The sequence below is a fragment of the Erpetoichthys calabaricus genome, chromosome 15 (assembly GCF_900747795.2).
Source record: "Erpetoichthys calabaricus chromosome 15, fErpCal1.3, whole genome shotgun sequence".
In the NCBI taxonomy this organism is placed as follows: Eukaryota; Metazoa; Chordata; class Cladistia; order Polypteriformes; family Polypteridae; genus Erpetoichthys; species Erpetoichthys calabaricus.
In genome coordinates this window covers 12,055,005-12,079,672 of record NC_041408.2, presented here as the reverse complement: position 1 = coordinate 12,079,672, position 24,668 = coordinate 12,055,005, and the positions used below count along the sequence as shown (strand labels likewise).

Below are 24,668 nucleotides of genomic sequence, written 5' to 3'. Positions count from 1 at the left end.
AATAAATTAATAAATAAATTGACCAATTGTCATTTTTACCCTCTGATGAAGGTCCAAGGAGGGCTAGAGCTCTAGTAAAGGGTCGAAAATCAAAAATAACATCATTTTCATAATCACTGACCTTGAGATAGTCTAAAACGATATCCCACACGCTTATGTTTGAAATTTGTCATTTTAAACCTTCAAGAGGTAGCCTACTGTTAGAGGTCTAGGACCATCGGTAAAGAATCAGATATACTGTACAAATCTTTTCATATTCATGATGAGCAACCTCAAAGTAGCATAAAATGACACTACGCATGCCTATGTGCATACCATTCCCATTTCTTCTAAGTTATGTAAAAGTTTTGTGAAAAAGAGTAACTGTGACCCCTCATATCCCATTAGGGGGTGACGCCCTGGGGTCGGTTGATGTGGCTTTCACAACTTCAAGTCGTTCCGATCATTTTTTCTGACGTCACCTATCAGTCTATTCTTTATCATAAGGGTGTACGTAGTTTCCTGCACAAAATCTTGTCCAAAAAATGACCTAAAAATGTGAAGTTGTTTCAGGTCTAGAGGTCCAAAAATAGGGGGGAAACCCCAAAAAACACAACATTCTGCATAACGAGACATCAAGATCATTCAAACAGTGGGGTTTTTCTCATACCGGTGGGTGAAGATGCACTGGATGAAAACTACTGAAGTGAATTCTTAGGAACACAATATGCCTTGAAATGAAAGCTGCTAGTGCTAGTTTTACCTGTCAAAGTCGAGAGGGTGGATGAATGGATGGCAGCTGTGAAGTTTTACCTTTGTTACAGCAACCACACTGCGCCCACATGTGTGAAACAATCTGACAGATGGTGCCACCTATAATTGGGTGTTGTGTGACAAGTTCATTCTTGCGTGTGTGTCCATTACAAAAACTCCAATATGCACCAGATTTTGTCTTTGACTTGTGTGCTGAAAAGAATAAGGCCAAGTTTATACTTGACGCGACACGGACTCTGCTGCTTCGAAAGCGGTGTACTGTTTATACTTGCGCGCGTACTTTACGAAAATCTGTAGGATTCCACCAGGTGGCGATGCGAGACATCATCACGGTGAGAAAACAACGTTCGGCTCCGCTGTGTTGTGAATTGCCTGAAACATCCCGTAGATTCTCAGGACACCACGCCACAATATCTCTGAACAGGATGGATGTTTAACGGTTACATCCATTAGTTCAGGGACGCGAGGCAGAAACAATCCTGGGACGGGACATCAGCTCGTCGCAAGCTGAACACAAGCACACACACACACTAGCGTCATTTTAGCATCCCCAAAACTTACATGTCTTTGGAAGAAAACTGCAGCACACTGTGGAGCAACACCAGGAAAACATGCAAGCTCCAAGCAAGGAACACCTGGGACCGGGACTCCCTGCGAAGAAGCAGCGCTACAGCTCCGCCACCGTGCTGCCCCCACAGTATTAATTATTTAAATTAAGTTAACTATTTACCTGTAAAATTTAACATACTGGACATGCTTTAACACACTTCATCGTGAAAGTGATATCAAGTATAAACCTAAGGATTCTAAATTTGCAGAGAGCTGGAATATCATACATTTCATGTGTTCTGTGTGGCAATCGCTGCCTGCCGATGCGCTGGGTTGCCAGCAGCACTTAGCGAATAACAAACTGGGTCGGCTTTTAAGGTGACGTTTACGGCGATCTACTTCAATGGCAAAAATAAACTGCGAGATTAACGTTGGAATTTCCACTTTAATCAGTAAAGAGACATTTTTTATCGTCGCGTCTTTAGTCAGAGGTGTGACTTCCATTAAGTTTTGTTAGGTGGAAAAGATTAGTACTTGGAAGCTTGCTGTGTGACTATAGTGAGGGAAAATTTGGGATTGTCATTGTTCGCGGTGACATTTGGCATTAACAGCTGAAGTGGACAGCAATAAGAATTTTTAGATATCTAAACGATATAAACTGAGCCCCTGCCCTGTTATCAGCCACATTTTAGTTTTATTCAAATGATGCTTAAAAATATTAAAGCTTAAGGAAAATCATCATATTTCATTAAAATCCACTTTCTCAAAAATTACCTGCAAAAAAATAACGGAATGGAGTACTGATGTAAAATGTTAGTTACTCTGACTCTGGACCATAACCTTTTGAATGTGTACTTGAACTGTAATGATGCCTCTGCTGTATGCTGTTTGTTTTTTTTTTACACTAGGTGGCACTGTTATATTTGATGTAAGAACGATGCCATGACAAACAAGAAATGCTTCTATATAAATCGGAAAAAGGGCCAACTAACCTAGTTTGTAAATTTGGTCATCACTTCTTAATGCTTAAGAAGTATGTGCGAGTACACACACACACACACAAATATATGTGTGTATCGATAGATAGATAGATAGATAGATAGATAGATAGATAGATAGATAGATAGATAGATAGATAGATAGATAGATAGATAGATAGATAGATAGCGTAGTAGGCAGGATCAGATAGATAGATAGATAGATAGATAGATAGATAGATAGATAGATAGATAGATAGATAGATAGATAGATAGCGTAGTTGGCAGGATTAGATAGATAGATAGACAGACAGACAGACATAGAAGGCACTATATAGTCAGAAAGATAACTTCTCTCTCTCTCTGTCCCATGAAATATGTAACAAAAGAAGACAAACCCCAAATGAAGGCACTATATGATAGATATTAAAGGTTCTATATAATAGACAGATAGGGAAGACAATACAACAGACAGACAGAAGCTCAGACTGATGACCACTGTCTCTCCTCCCAGATGATCTGATTCCACAACATGCCACATCTGAACACGCGTCATTGGAGAGCCCTGATGACTCTGCTGCGTCAGTATTTCACAAGCAGTCAGCCGTGTCTACGACTAGAGAAATGATACAATGACTCAGGAACATGCTACAACAATGTAATAAAGAATCATTTTATTGTAACTATTATTGAGCAGACAAATATAAACGTGTAAACTTGATGAAATGCGATCCTAAAAACAAGGAGATACATAAAAATAAGTGAGCACCAGAATTAGAATCCAAAAACTACACGCCAGGTGATCTGAATTCAGATGTACCTGCACATAATAAGGCATTTTGTACCTGAGATGATACACTTAGCTGAGAGCCATAGAAAAAAGTTGGATGGATGGTTGATAGTTCCTTACAGATACTGTGAAACAAAATGGCAGAGGTATTTGTTTTGTTATTGGCCACCACACAGTGACTGGTTCATCACTCTTTTGTTACAATAGTGTTTTGTGTGGAAGAGTTTTAAAAACAAGGTCAAATAAACACAGTCGTCATTCCAACACAATACTCCCTGGAATTCTTTCTGAGTACACTGAAAACTAACGCATCAATTGTTCTGTGCTAAATAGCTTAAGCTGCAGGCCATTGTAATGCGTAAACATTGTTAGCTAAACTACTGAAAAGAAAAGTGTTTTGTTTTCTCTTTTGGAAATTGCAGCGTGAGTGTGACTTCATTTGTTTAGTTTTTGTTTTTTCCTTAAAGGAAAAAAAAAAGATTTTGTATTTGGAAACTTGTAGTATGACATATTGAGTGTGGGCTGTACAATTTTATAAAGAAGAACTACTAACTTGCACTTTCTTTTATGAAGAGTCTATCTAGCTATCAAAATATAAGCAGGTAAATAATAAAAAGGAAAGCTAGGGTTTTTACACAGTTTTCAAAACGCACATCTCCATATAAATGTCTCACTCAGTCCCCTCTATTTTTTTTTTTTTTAACATTATTATAACAAGGGTGGCACAGTGGTAGTGCTGCTGCCTCACAGTTAGTAGACCTGGGTTCGATTCCCAGGTCCTCCCTGCATGGAGTTTGCATGTTCTCCTTGTGTCTGCGTGGGTTTCCTCCCACAGTCCAAAGACATGGTGGATTGGTGATCCTAAATTGTCCCGGGTGTATGTGCCCTGCAGCAGTGGTAGTGCTGCTGCTTTGCAGTAAGGAGACTGTGGAAGATTGTGGGTTCGCTTCCCAGTTCCTCCCTGTGTGGATAGTGCTTTGAGTACTGAGAAAAGCGCTATATGAATGTAATGAATTATTTTATTTTGTGTTCCTGCCTTGTGCTCTGTGTTGGCTGGGATTGGCTCCAGCAGACCCCCGTGACCCTATGTTAGGATATAGCGGGTTGGAAGATAACTGACTGACTGACTTATTATAACAAAAACAAAAGAATGTGTCCTTTTCCAAATATAATTTTGCTCCTGCCTGGATGACCATAGAGAATTAACAACTCCAAAAAAAAGGACAGCAAGCTGGGCAGAATGAAATGAGTTTCTCTGATGGAGAGAGATGATGCACTGTGGCTGTCCATTATAACGAGGAGCTGATAAACAATCAGAATGTTAAATGTGAAGCGTATTTATGCATGTATTTATTTACCTTTTTATATGTGACATTTGGTGAACTTTGCCTATTCTTGCATAATAATAACCAGGATGCTGCCGTGACCTTTCAAACAGGGTGGTGGGTTTGCTAAGTAAACCAAAGGGGTACTGCCGTAATTCTGCAGCCTCTGTGCACAGTTTACGGTTATTTTTCTATCCTTAAAATAATTATATTGCGGCTAAAGATTCAGTCGAGGAGTATTTCCCGATAGAAATTAAGGAAAGCACACTCTCATTATGATAAGCCTGTATTATTCTTTTCAAGATGGCTCACACATAATATAAAGCTGCTTTTGCTTTCTCTCTCTCTCCGTTTTTTCTCTTCATTTTCCTTTCAACTTTTCAATATCCGCACCAGATGGAAAATGAAACTTTATGAATTTATATGGAAAGATACCAATTTTTTTTTTTCCTGTGGAGGTGCCTGGCAAACGAAAAGGCCGTGCGTTCTCGTACATTTACTATTCTGCATCTGCCTCCATGGTGATAGAAGCGCTTGACTGTATTGATATTCAGGACTTCTTATCCTAACGTGGGAAAGAAAAAATGAGAAAAGAAAGAAAGAAAGATAGAAAGAAACTAATAAAATAAATAATACAGTCTAAGGTAAACCAAAACATGAGACGCCCCCACCTGCCCCACCTTACTACCAAAACTAATTAAAAATCTACAAAAGAAAATGGCCAGAAGATACCCCCAGATGAAGAAGAACAGAGGTATTTTACATGCGGTCTTTCTCAACATTTTTTTAAAGCCTAGATTGCCCCCCACCCAAAAAAAAATGATTCAATTTGTCTAAAACTTTGCTCTGACTACTGGTTGCCGTCATTGACTTGTCAAATATCCCAGTCTTCTGCAAAGAATCTCAAATATCTCGGCGACACACAGCACCACCGTGATGACAGTGAACGTGTACATGGCGCTGAGGAAGATGGTCTTCTCGAAATGTTCGGGCACCATGCACTTGGTGACGTTGAACTTTTTCTCCAGGGCGCTGGCGTCGCACATGTAAATTGGGTGAACCTGAAAGCCAAAAAGATGACTCTGAAGCCAAAACGCTATGACTTCCAGAATGATTCTTAACAGTACAGAAATGATATAAAACACAGTGTAGATGGGTCGTTGGAGGATTTCTTCTTGATCGATATTCTTACAAGCAGCATAGAGATGAAACACAGCTCCGGGAACCAACACAGTGACCAGCTGTAGTGCCCAAAATACCTGAAAAGGAATTCAACAAAAACAAGCCATGTTATTCGGGAGGTAGTCCACAATACTTGGTGTTAATGCTACATGAAAAGAGCAGCTGAGATATTCTATAATGCCTGTGGAGGTTTTCATGGACAGCATAGCAGCCGAGGACGTGATGGTGGCCAGTTGGGGAGGCTAGGGGATGGCATCGTTGACTTACGCAGAAGATCTTGTCCCTCTTTGATCAGCAAGCGCTCAAGGAGATGAGAATCAGCACCTCCAAGGTTACGGATCTCTCTCCAGGGTGAGTTACCCCTTTAGTGGAGGAGCTCAGGTATCTCAGAATGTTGTACGTGTAACTCAAGGTCAGCAACCAGAATGGAGTGAAAATGCTGTACTGGGGGTCTTGTACCGGTCCATGGTGGTGAATTGGGAGCGGAGTCTAAGGACAAAGCTTTTAGTTAATCAGTTGATCTGCTGTACACCCCTGTCCTCACCTATGGTCACCATCTGTGGTGACACTCAATGACAGGGTGAGAAGATCAGCAATTTAGGAGAGCCTCGGAGTAGTCACTGCTCCTCTGGATCGAGGAGAGCCAGTTGAGGTCATTTGGGTGTGTCCTAAGGTGGCACATTGGATGGCCTCCCCCTAGAGTACAATCCTGTCCTCACCTATGGTCACCATCTGTGGTGTTGTGACTAAAGAAAACAAAAAATGAGGTTTCCTTGCAGGGTGGCTGGTCTGACACTCCATGATAGGGTGAGAAGATCAGTGATTTAGAAGAGCCTTGGTGTAGTCGCTGCTCCTCTGGAATGAGGAGAGCCAGTTGAGGTCATTTGGGCATGCTGTAAGGTGGCATATTGGATGGCTTTCCCCTGGAGTACATCCTTGTCCTCACCTATGGTCACCATCTGTGGTGTTGTGACCAAAGACAATGAGAAATTAGTTTTTTTTACAGAGTGGCTTATCTGACACTCCATGATAGGGTGAGAAGATCAGCAAATTTAGGAGAGCCTCGGAGTAGTCGCTGCTCCTCTGGATCGAGGCGAGCCAATTGAGGTCATTTGGGTGTTTTGTAGATAGATAGATAGATAGATAGATAGATAGATAGATAGATAGATAGATAGATAGATAGATAGATAGATAGATAGATAGATAGATAGATAGATAGATAGATAGATAGATAGATAGATAGATAGATAGATAGATAGATAGATAGATACTTTATTAATCCCAATGGGAAATTCACATTCTTCAGCAGCAGCATACTGATACAATAAATAATATTAAATTAAAGAATAATAATAATGCAGGTGAAAAACAGACAATAACTTTGTATAATGTTAAATGTTAACGTTTACACCCCCGGGTGGAATTGAAGAGTCGCAAAGTTTGGGGGAGGAACGATCTCCTCAGTCTGTCAGTGGAGCAGGACATTGACAGCAGTCTGTCGCTGAAGCTGCTCCTCTGTCTGGAGATGATACTATTTAGTGGATGCAGTGTATTCTCCATAATTGATAGGAGCCTGCTGAGCGCCCTTCGCTCTGCCACAGATGTCAAACTGTCCAGCTCCATGCCAACAATACAGCCTGCCTTCCTCACCAGTTTGTCCAGGCGTGAGGCGTCTTTCCTCTTAATGCTGCCTCCCCAGCACACCACCGCGTAGAAGAGGGTGCTCGCCACAACTGTCTGATAGAACATCTGCAGCATCTTATTGCAGATGTTGAAGGATGCCAGCCTTCTAAGGAAGTATAGCCGGCTCTGTCCTTTCTTGCACAGCGCATCAGTATTGGCAGTCCAGTCTAATTTATCATCCAGCTGCACTCCCAGGTATTTATAGGTCTGCACCATCTGCACACAGTCACCTTTGATGATCACAGGGTCTGTGAGGGGTCTGGGCCTCCTAAAATCCAGCACCAACTCCTTGGTTTTGCTGGTGTTCAGTTGTAGGTGGTTTGAGTCGCACCATTTAACAAAGTCATTGATTAGGTCCCTATACTCATCCTCCAGCCCATTCCTGATGCAGCCCATGATAACAGTGTCATCAGCGAACTTTTGCACGTGGCAGGACTCCGAGTTGTATTGGAAGTCCGATGTTTATAGGCTGAACAGGACCGGAGAAAGTACAGTCCCCTGTGGCGCTCCTGTGTTGCTGACCACAATGTCAGATGTGCAGTTCCCAAGACGCACATACTGAGGTCTGTCTTTAAGACAGTCCACAATCCATGCCACTAGGTATGAATCTAATCCCATCTCTGTCACTAAAATATAATTTACAACAAAAAAATTCACCGTATGCAGTTTTAAAGATACCATTTTAAAACCTACTTAATTCAATTCATGTTCTCCGGGGCTCACAGCCTGTCCCAGCAACCTCGGGTGCAAGGCAGGAATCAACCCTGGATGGGGTGCTAATCGGTCACAATACCCACCCACTCACTCACTCACTAACACGGGGCCAAATCACCTAACATGTACACGTAGAGGATATGTACACAAACTAAATATCTTGGGCAAAGCACACTTAGACACTGAAAGAACATTCAGTTCCCATAAAGGCAGAGTTTACAATGAGATTTCAGCTGTAGATGAGGGGTCCATGAAGCAACTGTGCTATCACCCTACCACAGTGACACAGTCCCAAAAAGCACTTCAAATCAATCACAACACTCCCTCCTCGAACCACTACTCCTCCCTGGCAACCTCGTCCTCTTCCTCCCAATTCTGGCTCCTGAGTGGTGGTTGCTGGCTCTTTTAATAGCCCACTTGGAAGTGCTCCAGGTGCTTGAATACCTGTTTCTGATTGCACTTCTGGACGGGGCTGAGGAGTTGTCCAGGCCGGCTCAGGGAACCATGTAGCACCCCCTGGCATGGGGGGGAGATGGCACTGAGATGCCTATGGTTGATCCCCCGGAACATATGTAGAAGGGTGTCCCAGCCAGGCATGGGATCCAGCCGCCTGCCACAATATATATTTTATATATATATGCGGATGTTAGCAGATTGCTGGCCAACCACAAGCGTTACCTGGTAGGTAACCACCCATACAATCAGATTGTGACACAGACTTCGAATGCCGTGAATGTAATTACCCCGATCTACATGCTGTCAAATAAACGAATCACATGCCGTTGCGCAACGTTAGGGGCATCACCTCTGACGCTGACGTCCGAGGTTCAATTCCCGAGAGGGAGTGCAGTGGAGTGTGTACACCTGATGAGCCCAGAATGAGGGCGAAACACGTGTCGTGTACTCTTTGCATTTATTTGACAGTAAACTATTTCAACCATTCTATGATCTGCTCCTCACAAACTGGGGGCGGCGTGGCGGATGTTAGCAGATTGCTGGCCAACCACAAGCGTTACCTGGTAGGTAACCACCCATACAATCAGATTGTGACACAGACTTCGAATGCCGTGAATATATATATATATATACAGTATAATGCCAATGTCTGTCCATCTATATATCGTCATTACTCGCAAACTAATGGGGCCAAAACTTTGAACTTAGTCTTAACTGAAAGCTTATGACTGGATATGTTCTGGAAAATTAAAAAAAAAATGTAAGTAGTGTCATCCTGAAGAGCAGAATGTCACGGTCCCAGCAAGCCTTTCCACCTTAACAAAACAAGTGTCTGTCTGCCTGTGTATCTCTGTGTCCATCCGGTTGCTGTGTCTCTGTCATACCAACAGGTGACACATCACAAACATTTGTAGTAATTAAATGCATTGCATTTGTCATTCCAACGGATGGTGCATCACTAACATTAGTAGTAATTAAATGCATTGTATTTGTCATTCCAACAGATGGCTCATCACAAACATTTGTACGTATTTAAATGCATTGCATTTGTCATTCCAACAGATAATTAAATGCATACTTGGTCTTGTCCATTACGGGAGATGGACGTCTGAAGTGGAGCTCCGTTAGCAGCGGTGTTATTTTTTCTCTTATTTCTTATTATCCCGAGGTATCCTGAATCTACCCAACCTGTGAAAGGGGTTCAGAAAGAAACGAAATCTATAGCTACTGTACATCCAAGCCTAGACAGTCCTTAAGTCCAAGTTCAAGGTACGGCCTTTCCGAGACTGACCTGGAACAGACAGGCGAAAGCACAGACTTCCCAGGACCCCGCTCCGCTGCATCGTCTCCAGTCGAGAGCAAAAATGGGAGCAAATGTGAAAGTGATGCGGGTCACGATAGCTCGCCGATTCCAGAAGATCCCTTGAAACTGGAAATGGCCTTGCAGTCAGAGCTTTCATCTACTCCTCGCGAGCCGGGAGCATCGGCTGTAATAGGGCGTGCCGCTTCACCTGCGGAGCACGAAAGCTGAAATGATCTGTCTGAACTGAAGGTAATGATCGCTACAATGGCCACGGCCATAAATGAGCTCAAGAAAGATATTCAGAAAGATATAAAGAAAGAAATAAATGGTATCCTCAAGGCAAACGAGAAGCTGCGGGTGGAGCTGCGGCTGGAGTTGCAGGAGCTGTGGCAGGATAATAAAGACTTGGAGAAACGTGTATATAATCGCTCTGAGGCAGCCTTTAAAGGTATGCTGGAAAAAACTTAAGGAACACATTCAGGAAAATTCGTCTAAGTTTGAGATTAAACTGAGCACACTTGCCGATCAGCTGGTAGACGTTAAGCAGACATTCACAACTCGAATTGAAACAGCCAGACATTTGGCATCCACCACTGGTGGAAAAGCAACAGCTGCGAATTCCAAATGCAAAAAACTCAGAGACAGACTTGCTGCTCTGGCTGAAGGATGCAGAAGGAATAATATTAGAATCAAAGGTCTACCTGAAAATCGTGACAGTCCAAACCCAGTGAAATTCGTAGCTGAACTATTCTCAAAAATAATTGGAGAGGACTTTAAATCAGACACCGAGATAGCAGCAGCTTACCGCTGCTAAAAGGATAGTTTTGTATAACTAGTCTGTTAGCAGCTTTGAGTACCTTTTGATTCCCATGGAAATCAACTTTGATTGTTCTGTTATTGGAAAGAAACCTGGGTGTGTGCACTTTATTTGGGCAAGAAGTGGCAAGGAAAGTGGCTATGTTTTACCAGAACTGTTTTCAAAAAGATCTCTCTCAGTGCAGTGCCACCATGCTTCAAAAATTGAGCTTTTAGTTGCTTTTCTGATTCAGTAAGCTTAATGGAGCTTGCCATCTGTTGCTGTTTAGTTAATGGAGCTCTTTCTTTTCATTTTTCTATTAAGGACATATAATCTGTAACTAAGGAACTGGGCCATCTGGGAACTGTCATCTGGGACCGAATGAAGACTGAATGAACCCAACTAGGTTGTATAACTTATTGTACTGCTTATATTTCCTATAATATAATTAGACATATATAAATGAAAGACCTGTGTGTGTGTGTGTGTGTGTGTGTGTGTGTGTGGAGAAGTCCACTCTGCTCACGTCTAACCACAGCCATGGGAGTTGGTGTGAATTCTACGGATTATGTAGAAGCTTATACAAGTGTGACTTGCACTTAGTGAAAATGGTGAATGCAAACACCTCACCACTCACTACGACAGACCTGCGGGCAGCAAACGCCGTCGCACAACAAAGACGTCGTGCTAATGACACAGATAAAGAGACACAACGTCAAAATGAAGCGAATACCACAGATCAACAACGTGCAACTGAAACACCTCGGCTTGAAATTTTCACTAAAAACATTGTCTCTCTGGAGGTATTTTCTCGAGACAAAAATTAATAGGACTCATAGGCTAAGATATGGCTAAGATAAGGTATCACCAGTGTCTTCTTACGAAAGCTAGTGGGGCAGCAAGCACAGGTGGGCCCACATCCTCTGCACCAGGTCATTCTTAAGAGGTTAGCTGTCGCCTCTCCAAGTTCACAAATACAGTAAACAGACTGCCAGGGAGTCTTTGGGTTGTTTTTTGTCCTGAAGACAACATGCAACTAATCTAACATAATATAATAATAATAACACAAACTGGACTGGTACTCTTTCCAGGGATGTCTCCTGTCTCATGACCCTGAATGGACTGCCACCCTGTCCTGGTGCTGTTACTGTCTTTTGCCCAATATATGATACGATAGGCTACAGCTAACCTGCAACTCTGTCAAAGATAAGCAGGTTTGAAAAATGGATATTATATTATATTATACCAGTAACGGCGTACTGCACAATAATGTGCAGTGAATCCACTTGACGTGAGCATTCCTAGTTTTCATCCTCTTTCTCTGTACATTTAGCGTTCGTTTGCTCAGAGGTTGATGCGCTTGCTGCTTCGTGAGCAGCTCATTTTCTCCAGCCTAGCGGCCCACTTCTTGTCTTCTTTCTTCGGCATCTTTTCACGTTACAACTGATTAAGTCAGTGTTTGTGTTGCAATTACTTAGTATGTTTTCCTTAATTTTTCACTTAAGCTGGCACTTAAGTCTTCAATCTGCCTCAAGAATGATTAAAGATATGAAGAGTTAGGGGAAATGACAGCGAAGGTGGTAGGGATGAGAACAGCGGTCGTACACATGCGCCACACAGCCGAGAGTTGATTCTACAATAAAATAAAATAAAAATAAAAAGAGCAATAACCTTGGAGGTCAATCATCACCCTGAAAGTGAATAGTAGACGTCACGTAGTATATGGGTACCAAATTTCAGGTCAATAAGTCAAACAGTTTGTGAGCTACAGGTGATGTAAAATCCTGGACAGACAAACAGACAGCCACGGTAGCGTATTATATTATATTATATTATATTATATTATATTATATTATATTATATTATATTATATTATACTAGCCAACCCGCGGCGTAACATACACCGCATAATTATGTATTGATGGGTGAACACTTGCTGAACGACACAGTTGTCCAAATGGGGTGGGTTTGTGGATACCACTGTGAGTGAATGAAAAGATGGACCTCTGGAGAGAGCAACATACAATTGTCCGTGACTGAAAGCGGGATCGTCTGTGATGATGGAGGCCACGCTGGTGAAAGTTACTTCGTCGGTAGGGATAAGTTTCAGCACTTGTTCATTAAGGTGTAGCGAGTCTTCGTTGTTGACGCTTAATATAGCTTGCGTACTGAGTTGTTCCGGAGTCACAGTTGATAAACACTTTTTTAATGTCTTTTAAGCACAGGGAAAAAAATTAACATGTGAAACATCCGTAATGTAATAAGCCACCAAGAAAAGTAACATTGCAACAATGCACGCTACGATCCGATCGCTGTAAACAGAAGTGAAAACAAAATCGAGGCCGGTGTATTCTTTAACTGCCTTGTAGCGCAATGGTAGTGCTGCTGTTTTGCAGTAAGGAGACTGTGGAAGATTTTGGGTTCGCTTCCTGGTTTTTCCCTGTGTGGATAGCGCTTTGAATACTGAAAACACCGGTATATCAATGTAATGAAGTATTATTATTCTTATGCGTCCAGCGCTCTCTCTCTCCCGCGCCTGTATGCGTGTATGTGTCGCTCGCTCTCTCTCGCTCGCTGCACGTGTTCCTGCAGGCATACCAGTAAGTGAATGAAAAGATGGAACTCTGGAGAGAGCAACATACAACTGTCCGTTACTGAAAACTGGTTTTGGCAGATACATGCACATCTTTTTGAAAGTTTGGCCCTGTGCCTTATCAATTGTCATCGCAAAGGCAAATCTAACAGGAAATTGTCTTCGTGTTAAAGTAAAAGGCAAATTATCCGCGACAAACTGTTTTACACGCTGCATACCAACCCACGGCGTAGTATACGCCGCATAATCACGCCGCTTTTTTAATGTTTTTTAAGCAAAGGGAAAAAATGAACATTTGCAAAATCCGTAACGCCGCTTTCAGTAAGTACTATGCACACGCGTTTAATTTGTCAGCCACTTTTTGCCAGCAGTCTTTTCTGGTTTGGGCTGCTTTTGCAGTGTTATCTCTTGTGTATATTATATCTTGAAATCCTTCGAGTTGCTAATTAACTAACTAACACCCACCCACTCAGCTTGTGTGAAAAAAATGCGCCCGTTCTTTCATCATTTTGTTGCAGCCTATCAAAGACTTCCTGACCATGTTTTGTAGACTCAATATATATTGGCTTTTCACTCAGCGAGAGGGCGCGCATTCATCTTGGATTATTACATCCTGCTAGACTAGTCTGCTACACGGCTGCGTTTGAAAAACTGACTTATCCCGGATGAGTTTCACTGGCATTAATGATTAGGAATCTGGTTGGAAAAAAACCCTGCATCCACAGGGGTTCACCAGGACCGAGTTTGGGAAACACTGCTGAACAGAGACGAAACCGACTCAGGTGAGGAGTTGGGGCGGGCAAAGTGGTTGCAGCTATTGATTATTCAGTGTTGTTTGCCTGGGTGTCTGATCTACTCAACAGGATCATAAATAAAAGGAAAACAATGTGAAGGCAATGTCACAGGTGATCCTGTGGTATAGCGGGTCTACAGCTCCCCTTCAAAAGCCCATTTTTAAATAAATAATCATCGCACTCACAGTGTAGCGAGGGGCGTGGAAGTGTGGCTGAAACGGTTTCCGGGTAGACTCGTGCTTCGAGCATTTCTCCCCTGTGCAGTGTGTGAGCGAGTGAGGAGAGAGAGAGAAAGCCGGTACGTTAGAGTGAGCGAGAGCAGGCTCGAAGGCAATGTGTTCCTGTGGTATAGCGGGTCCATAGCTCACATTCAAAAGGCCATTTTTAATCAGGCGACTGACAGTAGTGGAGTCAGGCACAGAGAAGGTCAGCTGCAGAGAGAGCGTCTCGACTGTTGCAGGGCCTGAAGCAGGTGAGACGCTAATGAAAAAGAGGCACAGGGCTTATTGATTTTTAAAGACTGCTTCCTTCATTGTGTTTTAACTTCAGTTTTAAAGGATTGCGCGGCTCTCTCCTGCGCTGCCTGTGTGTGCCTCTGTCTCTCTCTGGCGTTGCCTCTCTGTGTGTGTGTGTGCGCGGCACTCTCTATCGCGCTGCCTGTGTGTGCCTCTGTCTCTCTCTGGCGCTGCCTTTGTGTGAACCAAGGTTCCACTGAGGTTGACTAATGAAAAGTCAACGTGGCTCAGAGCTGCAAGTGTACTGTGGCACAGACAAACAGAAATGACGGCATGTTTCCCTTGGCGTCGCGTCCGAGTTGGTGGGCGTGGCTCTGTGATTCTTTCGTCGTATCCAATGGTCTAAGAGTTGGTGGGCGTGGCTCCTTCCTGCGTGCGCCATTGGCATTTTACTTGTCGGCGGTTTAGTGAATCCACGCCCCTTCCGGCGTGCTTTCCATGGTTGTCTTGCCTTAGTGAATTATATATATATATTATATTATATTATATTATATTATATTATATTATATTATATTATATTATATTATATTATATTATATTATAACCAGTAATGGCGTACTGCATGATAATGTGCTGTGAATACACATGACTTGAGCATTCCTAGTTTTCATCCATTCGTTTGCTCAGAGGTTGATGTGCTTGCTACTTCCTGAGCAGCTCTTCTTTTCTCCACCCTGGCGGCCCGCTGCTTCTCTTTTTTCGTTGGCATCTTTTCGCATTAAAACTGATTAAGTTAGTTTTTGTCTTGCAATTACTTAGTACATTTTCTTTAATTTTTCACTTAAGTTGGCACTTAAGTCTTCAATCTGTCTCAAGAATGATTAGTGAAGGTGGTAGGGAATGAGAACAGCACCCATACGCATGCGCTGCACGGCTGCCCTGCTGCTCGCTGCCAAGAGTTGATTCTAAAATAAAATAAAATAAAAATAAAAAGAGTAATAAAAATCTTCACCCCAAAAGCGGATAGTAGAGGTCACGTAGTATATCTGTACCAAATTTCAAGTCAATAGGCGAAACGGTTTGCGAGCTACAAGTGATTTAAAATCCTGAACAGCCACGGTGGTGTATTATATAAGAAGATTCACTGGACTGCTACCCTATCCAGGAATTTTTCCTGCTTTGTGCCCCTGAACTGGATTAATAGGATTTGATAATATAATATAATATAATATAATATAATATAATATAATATAATATAATATAATATAATATAATATACGGTGGCGAAGTGGTAGCGCTGCTGCCTTGCAGTAACGAGACCCGGGTTTGCTTCCCGTGTCCTCCTTGCGTGGAGTTTGCATGTTCTCCCCATGTGTGCGTTGGTTTCCTCCCACAGTCCATAGACATGCAGGTTAGGTGCATTGGGGATCTGAAATTGTGTTTGGTGTATGTGTGTGTGCCCTGTGGTGGGCTGGTGCTCTGCCCAGGGTTTGTTTCCTGCTTTGTGCCCTGTGTTGGCTGAGATTGGCTCCAGCAGACTCCCGTGACCCTGTAGTTAGGATATAGCAGGTTGGATAATGGATGGATGGATAATATAATATAATACCTAGAGTTAACTTTTTTCCTTAAACAAAACACTGTACACAATTTTTAATAGACATTCTAGACACATTTTAAGTTAATAAATTTAACCTTCCTCCTTCAACATTACAAAGATCCTTAAAAAAAACTGTAGTTTATCGATAGATAGATAGATAGATAGATAGATAGATAGATAGATAGATAGATAGATAGATAGATAGATAGATAGATAGATAGATAGATAGCGTAGTTGGCAGGATTAGATAGATAGATAGACAGACAGACAGACATAGAAGGCACTATATAGTCAGAAAGATAACTTCTTTCTCTCTCTGTCCCATGAAATATGTAACAAAAGAAGACAAACCCCAAATGAATCGCCCCCATAACCTCCCCACCCCCCACCCCACCCCATCCAAGCAATGCCACAGTTTTACCTGAGGTGTTATCGGCCTGAATTGGTTGTAACAGAAGAGGTTTAACTCTCTCTTATCAGGATCACAGCTGAAGTGTAAAGCCTCATTGCCATAAACTGCAAATCCCAGAACCCCAAGAAAGAACATGCGCACAGAGCCAAAGAAGAGGGTATGAAACTGACCAATCACTGTTGGAGGCCTGAGCTGAAAGAGAAGGAAAGACATATATATTCATTTTGTTGCAAGATAAAGGTTTTCCTAAAATAATATGATATTTATAAATAAAAATAGCGAGGCTAACTATGCATTATACATGTCTTCTAATAAATAGAATTCTGAACAGTTGATTTCTTAAAGCAGTAGAAATCCAAATTCCAGTAGTTAAAAGTGCACAGTCGACATTCTATGCCCATCATTGTTTCAATGAAATGAACCACATATTGCACGTATTATTATTCTGTCTTAGAAAGTGACTCATCCAAGGCCACAAAGCCCTTCAATGCATGCAAGTCTCGAGCAGACGCATCCAGAGTAAGGTGCTAAAGGGCTGGTGCCCAGTCAAGCACTGGGCGCAGGCTCAGACCCAATCCAAGAAGGGGCACTTGCCCATGACAAGACTCACTCACTCACTCCGTCACATTATGTTACGTATACTGCTATACGTCTTGAGACGACAAGTGGTAAACCGAGTGGTCCTGAAGGCAGCCCATGCAGCTGGCAATTAAGGCGCAGTCAAACTAATGAGAGCAGCAATACAACCAGACAGCTGTGCCAGTCAGGCCAGAAGGCATACAGATATTATCTTTAGCACAATTCTACTTGTGTTGCTTATCCTGAAATAGGCTTTTTCTCTTCCTATATAAATTTTATACCCACAGAAACAAAAACAGGTGTATCTGAAACAAGGAAAAAAAAAATGAATTTTGGTCTATAGCATTCTGAAAAATAAAACTGACAGACACACTGATAAACCTTTGCATTTCTTTTATTCTTCTGCATGGAATTAACTTTCACATTTCTGGACTCCACTGCCAGCTCGTCAATCCAGGGTCCTGAATTTAAATGCAACACCTGGATGTTGTGGGGTCTGCATGTTCTCCCCCGTGTGTGTGTGTGTGTGTGTTGGGGGGGGGGGGGGGGGGTCCTGTGATAGACTGGCATCCTGTCCAGGGCTGTTTTTCTTGCCAATCAACGAATGCTGCCAGTCACCTTGTAACCATAAACTAGATTAGCGAGTTTGAGAATATTATATTATTTTTATATTGCTTTATTTAAATGCACTGCCAGTCAAAAGTCTGGGCACACCCAGAAATGCATTTTTGATACAAAGTGGCACCTTTGTTTTATTAAGATACTGTAAGAAGGACGCTATATAGCGCCCGACCTAACACAGATTGGACACGGGAGGCACGTGTAAAATAAATAAACTTTTATTTTTTCTTCGTCTGTGGGCTACGCCTTCCCTATACCCACAGTCACAACACAGTCCCAAGCATAGCAACAACACACAAATACGCTTTTCTCTTCCTCTCGGTACCACCACTCCTCCTTAGCAAGCTTTGTCCTCCTCCCACCTGACTCTGGCCACTGAGTGGTGGTCGCTGGCCCCTTTTATAGTCCACCCTCAAGTGCTCCAGGTGCTTGATCACCAAGTTCCGGCTGCACTTCCGGGTGTGAGGGATAGGCTGCCCACACGGGCTCAGGAGTCCCAAACACAGCCCACCCCTGGCGGTGCCTGCCGGGACCCAACTCCAATTCCCAGGGAGCCCTGCGGGAACCTTGAGGCACCGCTCCACCCCAAGGGGGCAGCCATCTAGCATCCAGGGGGAGGTATTGCAGTGTCCAGGGCTGCTCCCCCTGAATATAGAGTGCAGGGGCGTCCCGGCTGGGCACGGATGCCGGCCGCCTGCCACAATACCAATAAACCGATTTAAAAAATACAGCCAAGGCATTCCTAGTGTTGCTAAACGATTTTAAATTTATCATTCACGTTTGACTGCAAAGCCCCATTTTCAGAAGCCATCCTTCAGGGTCCTAATGGTCAGCTCCCTTAACTCATCTTTAACATGTCATGTAAATATGCTCGTTGGTTATTAGAGAAACCTTTCTAGTGAACAGCAGTGCTAATGCGACTTGAGTTCAAAGGCATTACCTAAAGTTCAAATGGGCAAAGTGAAACAACTTTCTCAAGAAACATGTCCGCCTACTGCTTATCGTTTATTTTCTTGCAGAATGACAGGTATTCCGTCGGACAGATGGTCAAGAAACTGAAGATGTCATACCTTTTACTGTCTTGAGGGAAGGTGACCAAGTGGATTTAAAATGAAGCAGAAAGCCCAGCTGCACGACAGGGCAGGTAGACCCTTGGAAATGCTGGCTCTGTAATGAGCACTTGATGGTTCTTTACTGGGTTGTGTGGTTCCTCATGGAACCATTGCGTGATAAAGCATCATTTCATTCTGGGACGGCTTCTTTGCATAGGATGTTGGTTCTTTGTGCTTTGGAAAATTTCCTAATATGCTTCAAACAAACTGAAATCTGTAATGTATGGTGGGCTACCTAGAAGAACACTAAGAGATTAAGGAAACCTGGGCCTGGCCTGTGTTGTTGCATTCTTTGAAAACTGTGATCCACTGGTATTTCACAAGTCTGTTGCTTTACTGTGTGGACTGAAATTAATGCAGGGTCTTTCTGGAACCTTCATGTGGATGGGTCTCTCAGGAGCCTACAATGGTTCCCCCCTATGTCCACTCTCTCTGAAGAACCGCTCCACTCGGGCTCCTTTAGAGTCGGTAGCTTTGAGAAACAGACACCTTAAAGGTCCTCACTTGGCTTCTTCCTTAAATAGGACTGGCAACAGGAGACGATTTCGGGATGCAGGTTCTGAGAGGTAGAGTTTCAAAGAAAACGCCATTTCTAAAACCGGCAAATAAAGAGAACATTGAAAATGGGCAAAAGAACACAGACATTGGAAAAGTGTCCAGGAGTCCCCTTCTTCTGCATTGTGGACAGCAATGGAGTTTGGCACATATTTAAGGAAGAAGTCAACCGAGGACCTGTAAGGTAGGGCCGTCATAACGCATGGGGACGCTGGGCAGTCGCCCCGGGGGCTCCATGCTAATCTATGTATGTTGTGACTTGCGGTCAATAAGAAAATACTCTACTAGACTAAACTGTAGATATTTGTTATTGTATGACAAGTGGACATTCGCCTCTGGTTTAGTATCACGGTCACCTCTGCCACCTCACGTGCCTGTATATCTACGGATCTCACGCACGACATCACGTAAAAAGCGTACATGTTGACGTCACTTCAACTCAATTCTCTGCAAAGAAATGTTTGTGGTGAACATTTGATTCATAATTCTTGTCATTTCATACTGGGCCATCTCCATCTGTACGGTTTACCAATTGACTATCATTCATAAGTTGACATTTTTGTGTTTTTCAAGACTCAAACGTTTGTGTTGATTAATTTTTACTGTTCGGCGTGTTTTTTAAAGTTTAAACATTGATTTTGTTGGAAGTACCAATACAATAAATATATGTTTAATTTTATCGACCATTTACATTTTTATTCCTACCAGTGCACTGCATTGCCCGGGGGCCTATAACGCTGTTAAGGTGGCCCTGCCGTAAAGGAGTTTGTTTCTCCCGCCACACACTCGGATGTTCTTCTCCTCTTGTGCAGTTCTGTATCTGGGCCTTCCCCTTCTGCCTCTTGTCTCAAGACAGTAATGGACACCATGGTATGAAATCTTCAGTTTCTTGATAACCTGTAGCATAGAAAACTTCCATTCACGGTAAGTCATATGATCCGGACTAGGGTCTTGGGCAGGGGGTACTGGAGCCTATCCCAGGCAGGAACAAACCTCAGACAGGGTGCCAGTCCATCAGGGGGGCAAACACACAGGATAAGCTAAGGGAGCTGACCATTAGGACGCTGAAGGAATGACAGTGGGGCTTTGCGGTCAAGCGTGAATAATAAATGACAAATCAACTTATTTCAAGCAGTAATGGCCATTAGCAGCACTAGTAATGTCACTTTAAATCAACTTAATGCTATCTTGATAAAAAAGGCATCAATTTCTATCAAAAACATGAAAATGTATGGGTGGGTCCAGACTGATGTAAAGCCTCACAGAGTGTGAATATTCCTCATAGTCATCAACACTAACAAGGACTTTAACATGGGCTGATAAAGCGTACCTCAGTGAAAGAGCTTCACAAAAGTCCTGACTCTGAGGCGTCACCTGACACCAGCAAAGCTTCAGTGAAAAGAACGAGGTCACCGTCGAAAAATGTAAAGAGGAGCCGCCTGTCGTTGAACCATCAAGGAGCACAGAGCAGCCGAAAGGCTCGTCTCTACGAAATGAACACAGCCAACAATGATCACTCTTACATCGTGAATAGTGAATTGAATGGTTTCATTGTATTTTTAAGTTATATCTTACCATATTACCAAACCAACTCAAGTTAAACAGTTTAAATTAAAATAGACCTACACACTGGCCTATTACCTACATGAAACTAATATCACTTAACAACACCAAAATATACTAACTGACTGCCTACATCATCATCTAATTATTATCATTAAATTTTTTTTACTATACTCATTGGATGCAATGCAATGCAAATTTATGTTGTTCATTGGAGAAGGAAGAGTCGCCTCTCTGATGTAGGGTGTGCTACAGTTTTACCAGTTTATCAAGAATAACACAGCTTAAGTCACAAAACCATAAAAAAACATTCAAAACATGCCAAAATATTGTGTTGCTAACCATCATTAATTTATTTTTGCTCACGGTGCAAACATATCAGGGTTATAAGGAGAAATGTACAGTTTTGCTGAAGAGTGGGTGTTCCCTTATGCAAATATACTCACGTTATGCAAATTTAGAATTCTGTACCATTCTGAGTTTACTGCAACACAACAATTATTCATCAAATAGTCTTGTACATTGAAACAATAGATAGATAGATAGATAGATAGATAGATAGATAGATAGATAGATAGATAGATAGATAGATAGATAGATAGATAGATAAGGCACTATTTAACAGATAGATAGATAGATAGATAGATAGATAGATAGATAGATAGATAGATAGATAGATAGATAGATAGATAGATAGATAGATAGATAGATAGATAGATAGATAGATAGGAGAGGTAGTATATGACAGATAGATAGACAGATAGCGTAGTTGGCAAGATAAGATAGATAAGAACAACACTATATAACAGATAGATAGATAGATAGATAGATAGATAGATAGATAGATAGATAGATAGATAGATAGATAGATAGATAGATAGATAGATAGAGAAGGCTCTATGATAGATAGATAGATAGATAGATAGATAGATAGATAGATAGATAGATAGATAGATAGATAGATAGATAGATAGATAGATAGATAGATAGATAGATAGATAGATAGGAAAGGCAATATAATAGATAGATAGATAGATAGATAGATAGATAGATAGATAGATAGATAGATAGATAGATAGATAGATAGATAGGAAAGGCAATATAATAGATAGATAGATAGATAGATAGATAGATAGATAGATAGATAGATAGATAGATAGATAGATAGATAGATAGATAGATAGATAGATAGATAGATAGATAGATAGATAGATAGATAGATAGGAAAGGCAATATAATAGATAGATAGATAGATAGATAGATAGATAGATAGATAGATAGATAGATAGATAGATAGATAGATAGATAGATAGATAGATAGATAGATAGATAGATAGATAGATAGATAGATAGATAGATAGCACTTTCCTCACATTTTTGTTTTTTGTGTCTTTCGTGCTCTTAATAAAGTAATAATGCACCGTAATGATCTTAGATCTGATCTGTGTCACTAGGTTTACCACATACTCGTTCGCAGGAATAAATCATTTGTCCTGTTTAAGAATAGATAGATAGATCTTTATCATTATTTAAACCATTAATTGTGCTAAAGTTTTTTTTTTCTGTTAAAATGTACAATTGATATAATGTATTTTGATTGGATTTTTTTTTTCACAGTGTACAACGCAGGTTACAACAGATTAACTACAAAAGGGTATATTATAATAAAATGAGATAAGGTGAACTGTTACAATATTAGATATATTAAAACAAAACACGTTTCTTCACAAATATGACACATAATTTACCTGAATGTGAGCTTTTCCAAGCATATACAATGAAATATCCAGCAAATAACAGAAGAGTGCTAAAATACAAACCTGAAGGATAGAATGGAAATTTTAGTAGCTTCTACACACATTCATTCATTAAACAGGATTAACTGCACAATTAAAATGTTCTCTTCCTTTTTTTGTTACAACAATAACCTGCTGATCAACAGTGTAGCTGACAATTGTGTGTTTTTTTTTTTTAGCAATCTCATACTTACACATCCTTCATAAAAATTCTTAATGTAGTTTAAAGACATGGCTTGGCAGCAGCTGTCCACAAGCAATTATTTTGGAGCGGCCTGCCCTTCATTGCCAATCTGCTGGCATCAGGCAAACTCGCCTCTGATTCCGCGGCTCCAAATGACCCTTTGCTGTAGAAAGCCCTTGTCCATGCATATTTCTCTTTTTATCACTGAAGCCTTAACCATTTTACTCGGGCGGGACAAAAAAAAAAAACACAGCAAAAAGCCAAAAACAAAAGCGGAGGACATGTGGTCTGCCCATAATCCTGTTTGAACCCTGTCAGCAGAAAACGACCTCTGTGATAAAATACAATAGGGAGCGAGAAAACATGGAACAAAATACAATAACCAGCAGCCAACTGACTTAAGTGCATCCTCTACATAGAGTTGTGTGTGTGACCTAGAAATGCGATCCTTGAATGCGAGTTCCATAAATATGTCATTTATCTATAAACGGAGTGTCTTCGGTGCCCTTTAGATGCCCATTCATCTCAGGTACCGCTTTGATTTCTATCTATGGTGCATAGTGCCCCTTTAATTGATCGATGTTTGAAAAATACATTTTTTATACTATGGTAGTGATTCGTGAAATCACGTAGTCTATCAAACTTCGAATTGGCATTACCATGATGCGCTTTTTGAAATAATAATTACGGTACTTAGCATGCAATATTTCAATTAGTCAATACATTCTCTCTCTCTCTCCAAACGTTGTCTTAGTAAATGATGCCTAAGCTTAACATAAAGCGCAGTCTCTCTCTCTCTCTCTGTCTCTCCCTACTTTTCTAAATCCTCAGTTCTGTAAAGAGCACGTGAGTTAGCGTAACACATTTTTACACACCCTGCAGTGCAAGTACTTGTAGATGCTCATTCACGTATCTGCGGCTTCCTCCTGCGCTGCTGCGAAAACCACGAGCCCCCTCGAACCTCACGCTCCCAAGACAAGTGTGTATGAAAATGAAATCCACACACCAACCGTAATCCTGGCGGAGAGTTGTTTATGCCCCCCATTCAATCACAGTCTGGGTTCCGTCCTCATGCCCCTCTTAAGCGCCGAGTGAGAGACCTGCGGGGTGAGTACCATGATCGACGTGCTTCTTCTTTTTTTTTTTTTAACATTAAAAGTTGGACTTCTGCGCCCGAACAAGAAAGCAAGTCGTCACCGCGCTGGATCAAGTGCCATGTCGAGGCGGAATTTTAGCGGCAATTAACTGAATAAAGATAACAAAGTGCGGGCAGGCGGGGCACGTGGTCACCCAACGCACGCGCTTAGCGGTGCCCTGGCGCGGATCAAAAGATAAAAAAAAAACAAAAAAACAAAAGCGGCTGGGCAGGTTGGCCGCAGCTCATCGGACCGTTATTTTCAGAAGGTAAACGTAAACAAGATGATATTACAACTTGTTAAGCGCGACCTTCTCGATTTACTTCATCTTACAGATATTTTTATACTTATAAAGAGTGTGACGCGTTGTGCCGCCCAGTGTGGAGGCTAAGGGTTTACTGCATGTTAGAGTGGGACTCTCCGCCCCCACCTAACAGGCCCACTGGGGGATCCAGATTGGGCTAAAACAATGTGTCCCACTTTTGTAAACCCAACACTCTCAGGCAGGAGCGGACTAGGTCTCAAAACCGAGTGAGGTGACGAGGTCGACCCACTCGGCCCATTATTCATTGTCATTTTCTTAAAATTTGTGATGAGTATACGCGGCTCGCTACTTTGCTATGAGCCTATGATATGAAATCTATCCAAAACTGTTGCCAAACTTAATCTGTATACTGTTGTTTAGAGACACAACTTAAACTTTGACGACATGCTTAGAAATAAAATTTAATGAAAAATAAAAA

General features: G+C 41.7%; 1 protein-coding gene across 1 annotated transcript; it reads right to left on the bottom strand.

Moving 5' to 3' along the window:
* Positions 1–5,082: 5,082 nt before the first annotated feature.
* Positions 5,083–23,998, bottom strand: gje1a (gap junction protein epsilon 1a). The gene is made up of 3 exons (XM_051919534.1): positions 23,796–23,998; positions 16,389–16,571; positions 5,083–5,653 (listed from the first exon to the last, which is right to left on the bottom strand). Exons 1-3 carry the CDS (start codon positions 23,832–23,834, stop codon positions 5,258–5,260), a joined length of 618 nt encoding a protein of 205 aa, XP_051775494.1. The 5' UTR covers positions 23,835–23,998; the 3' UTR covers positions 5,083–5,257.
* Between the last annotated feature and the right edge of the window lie 670 nt (positions 23,999–24,668).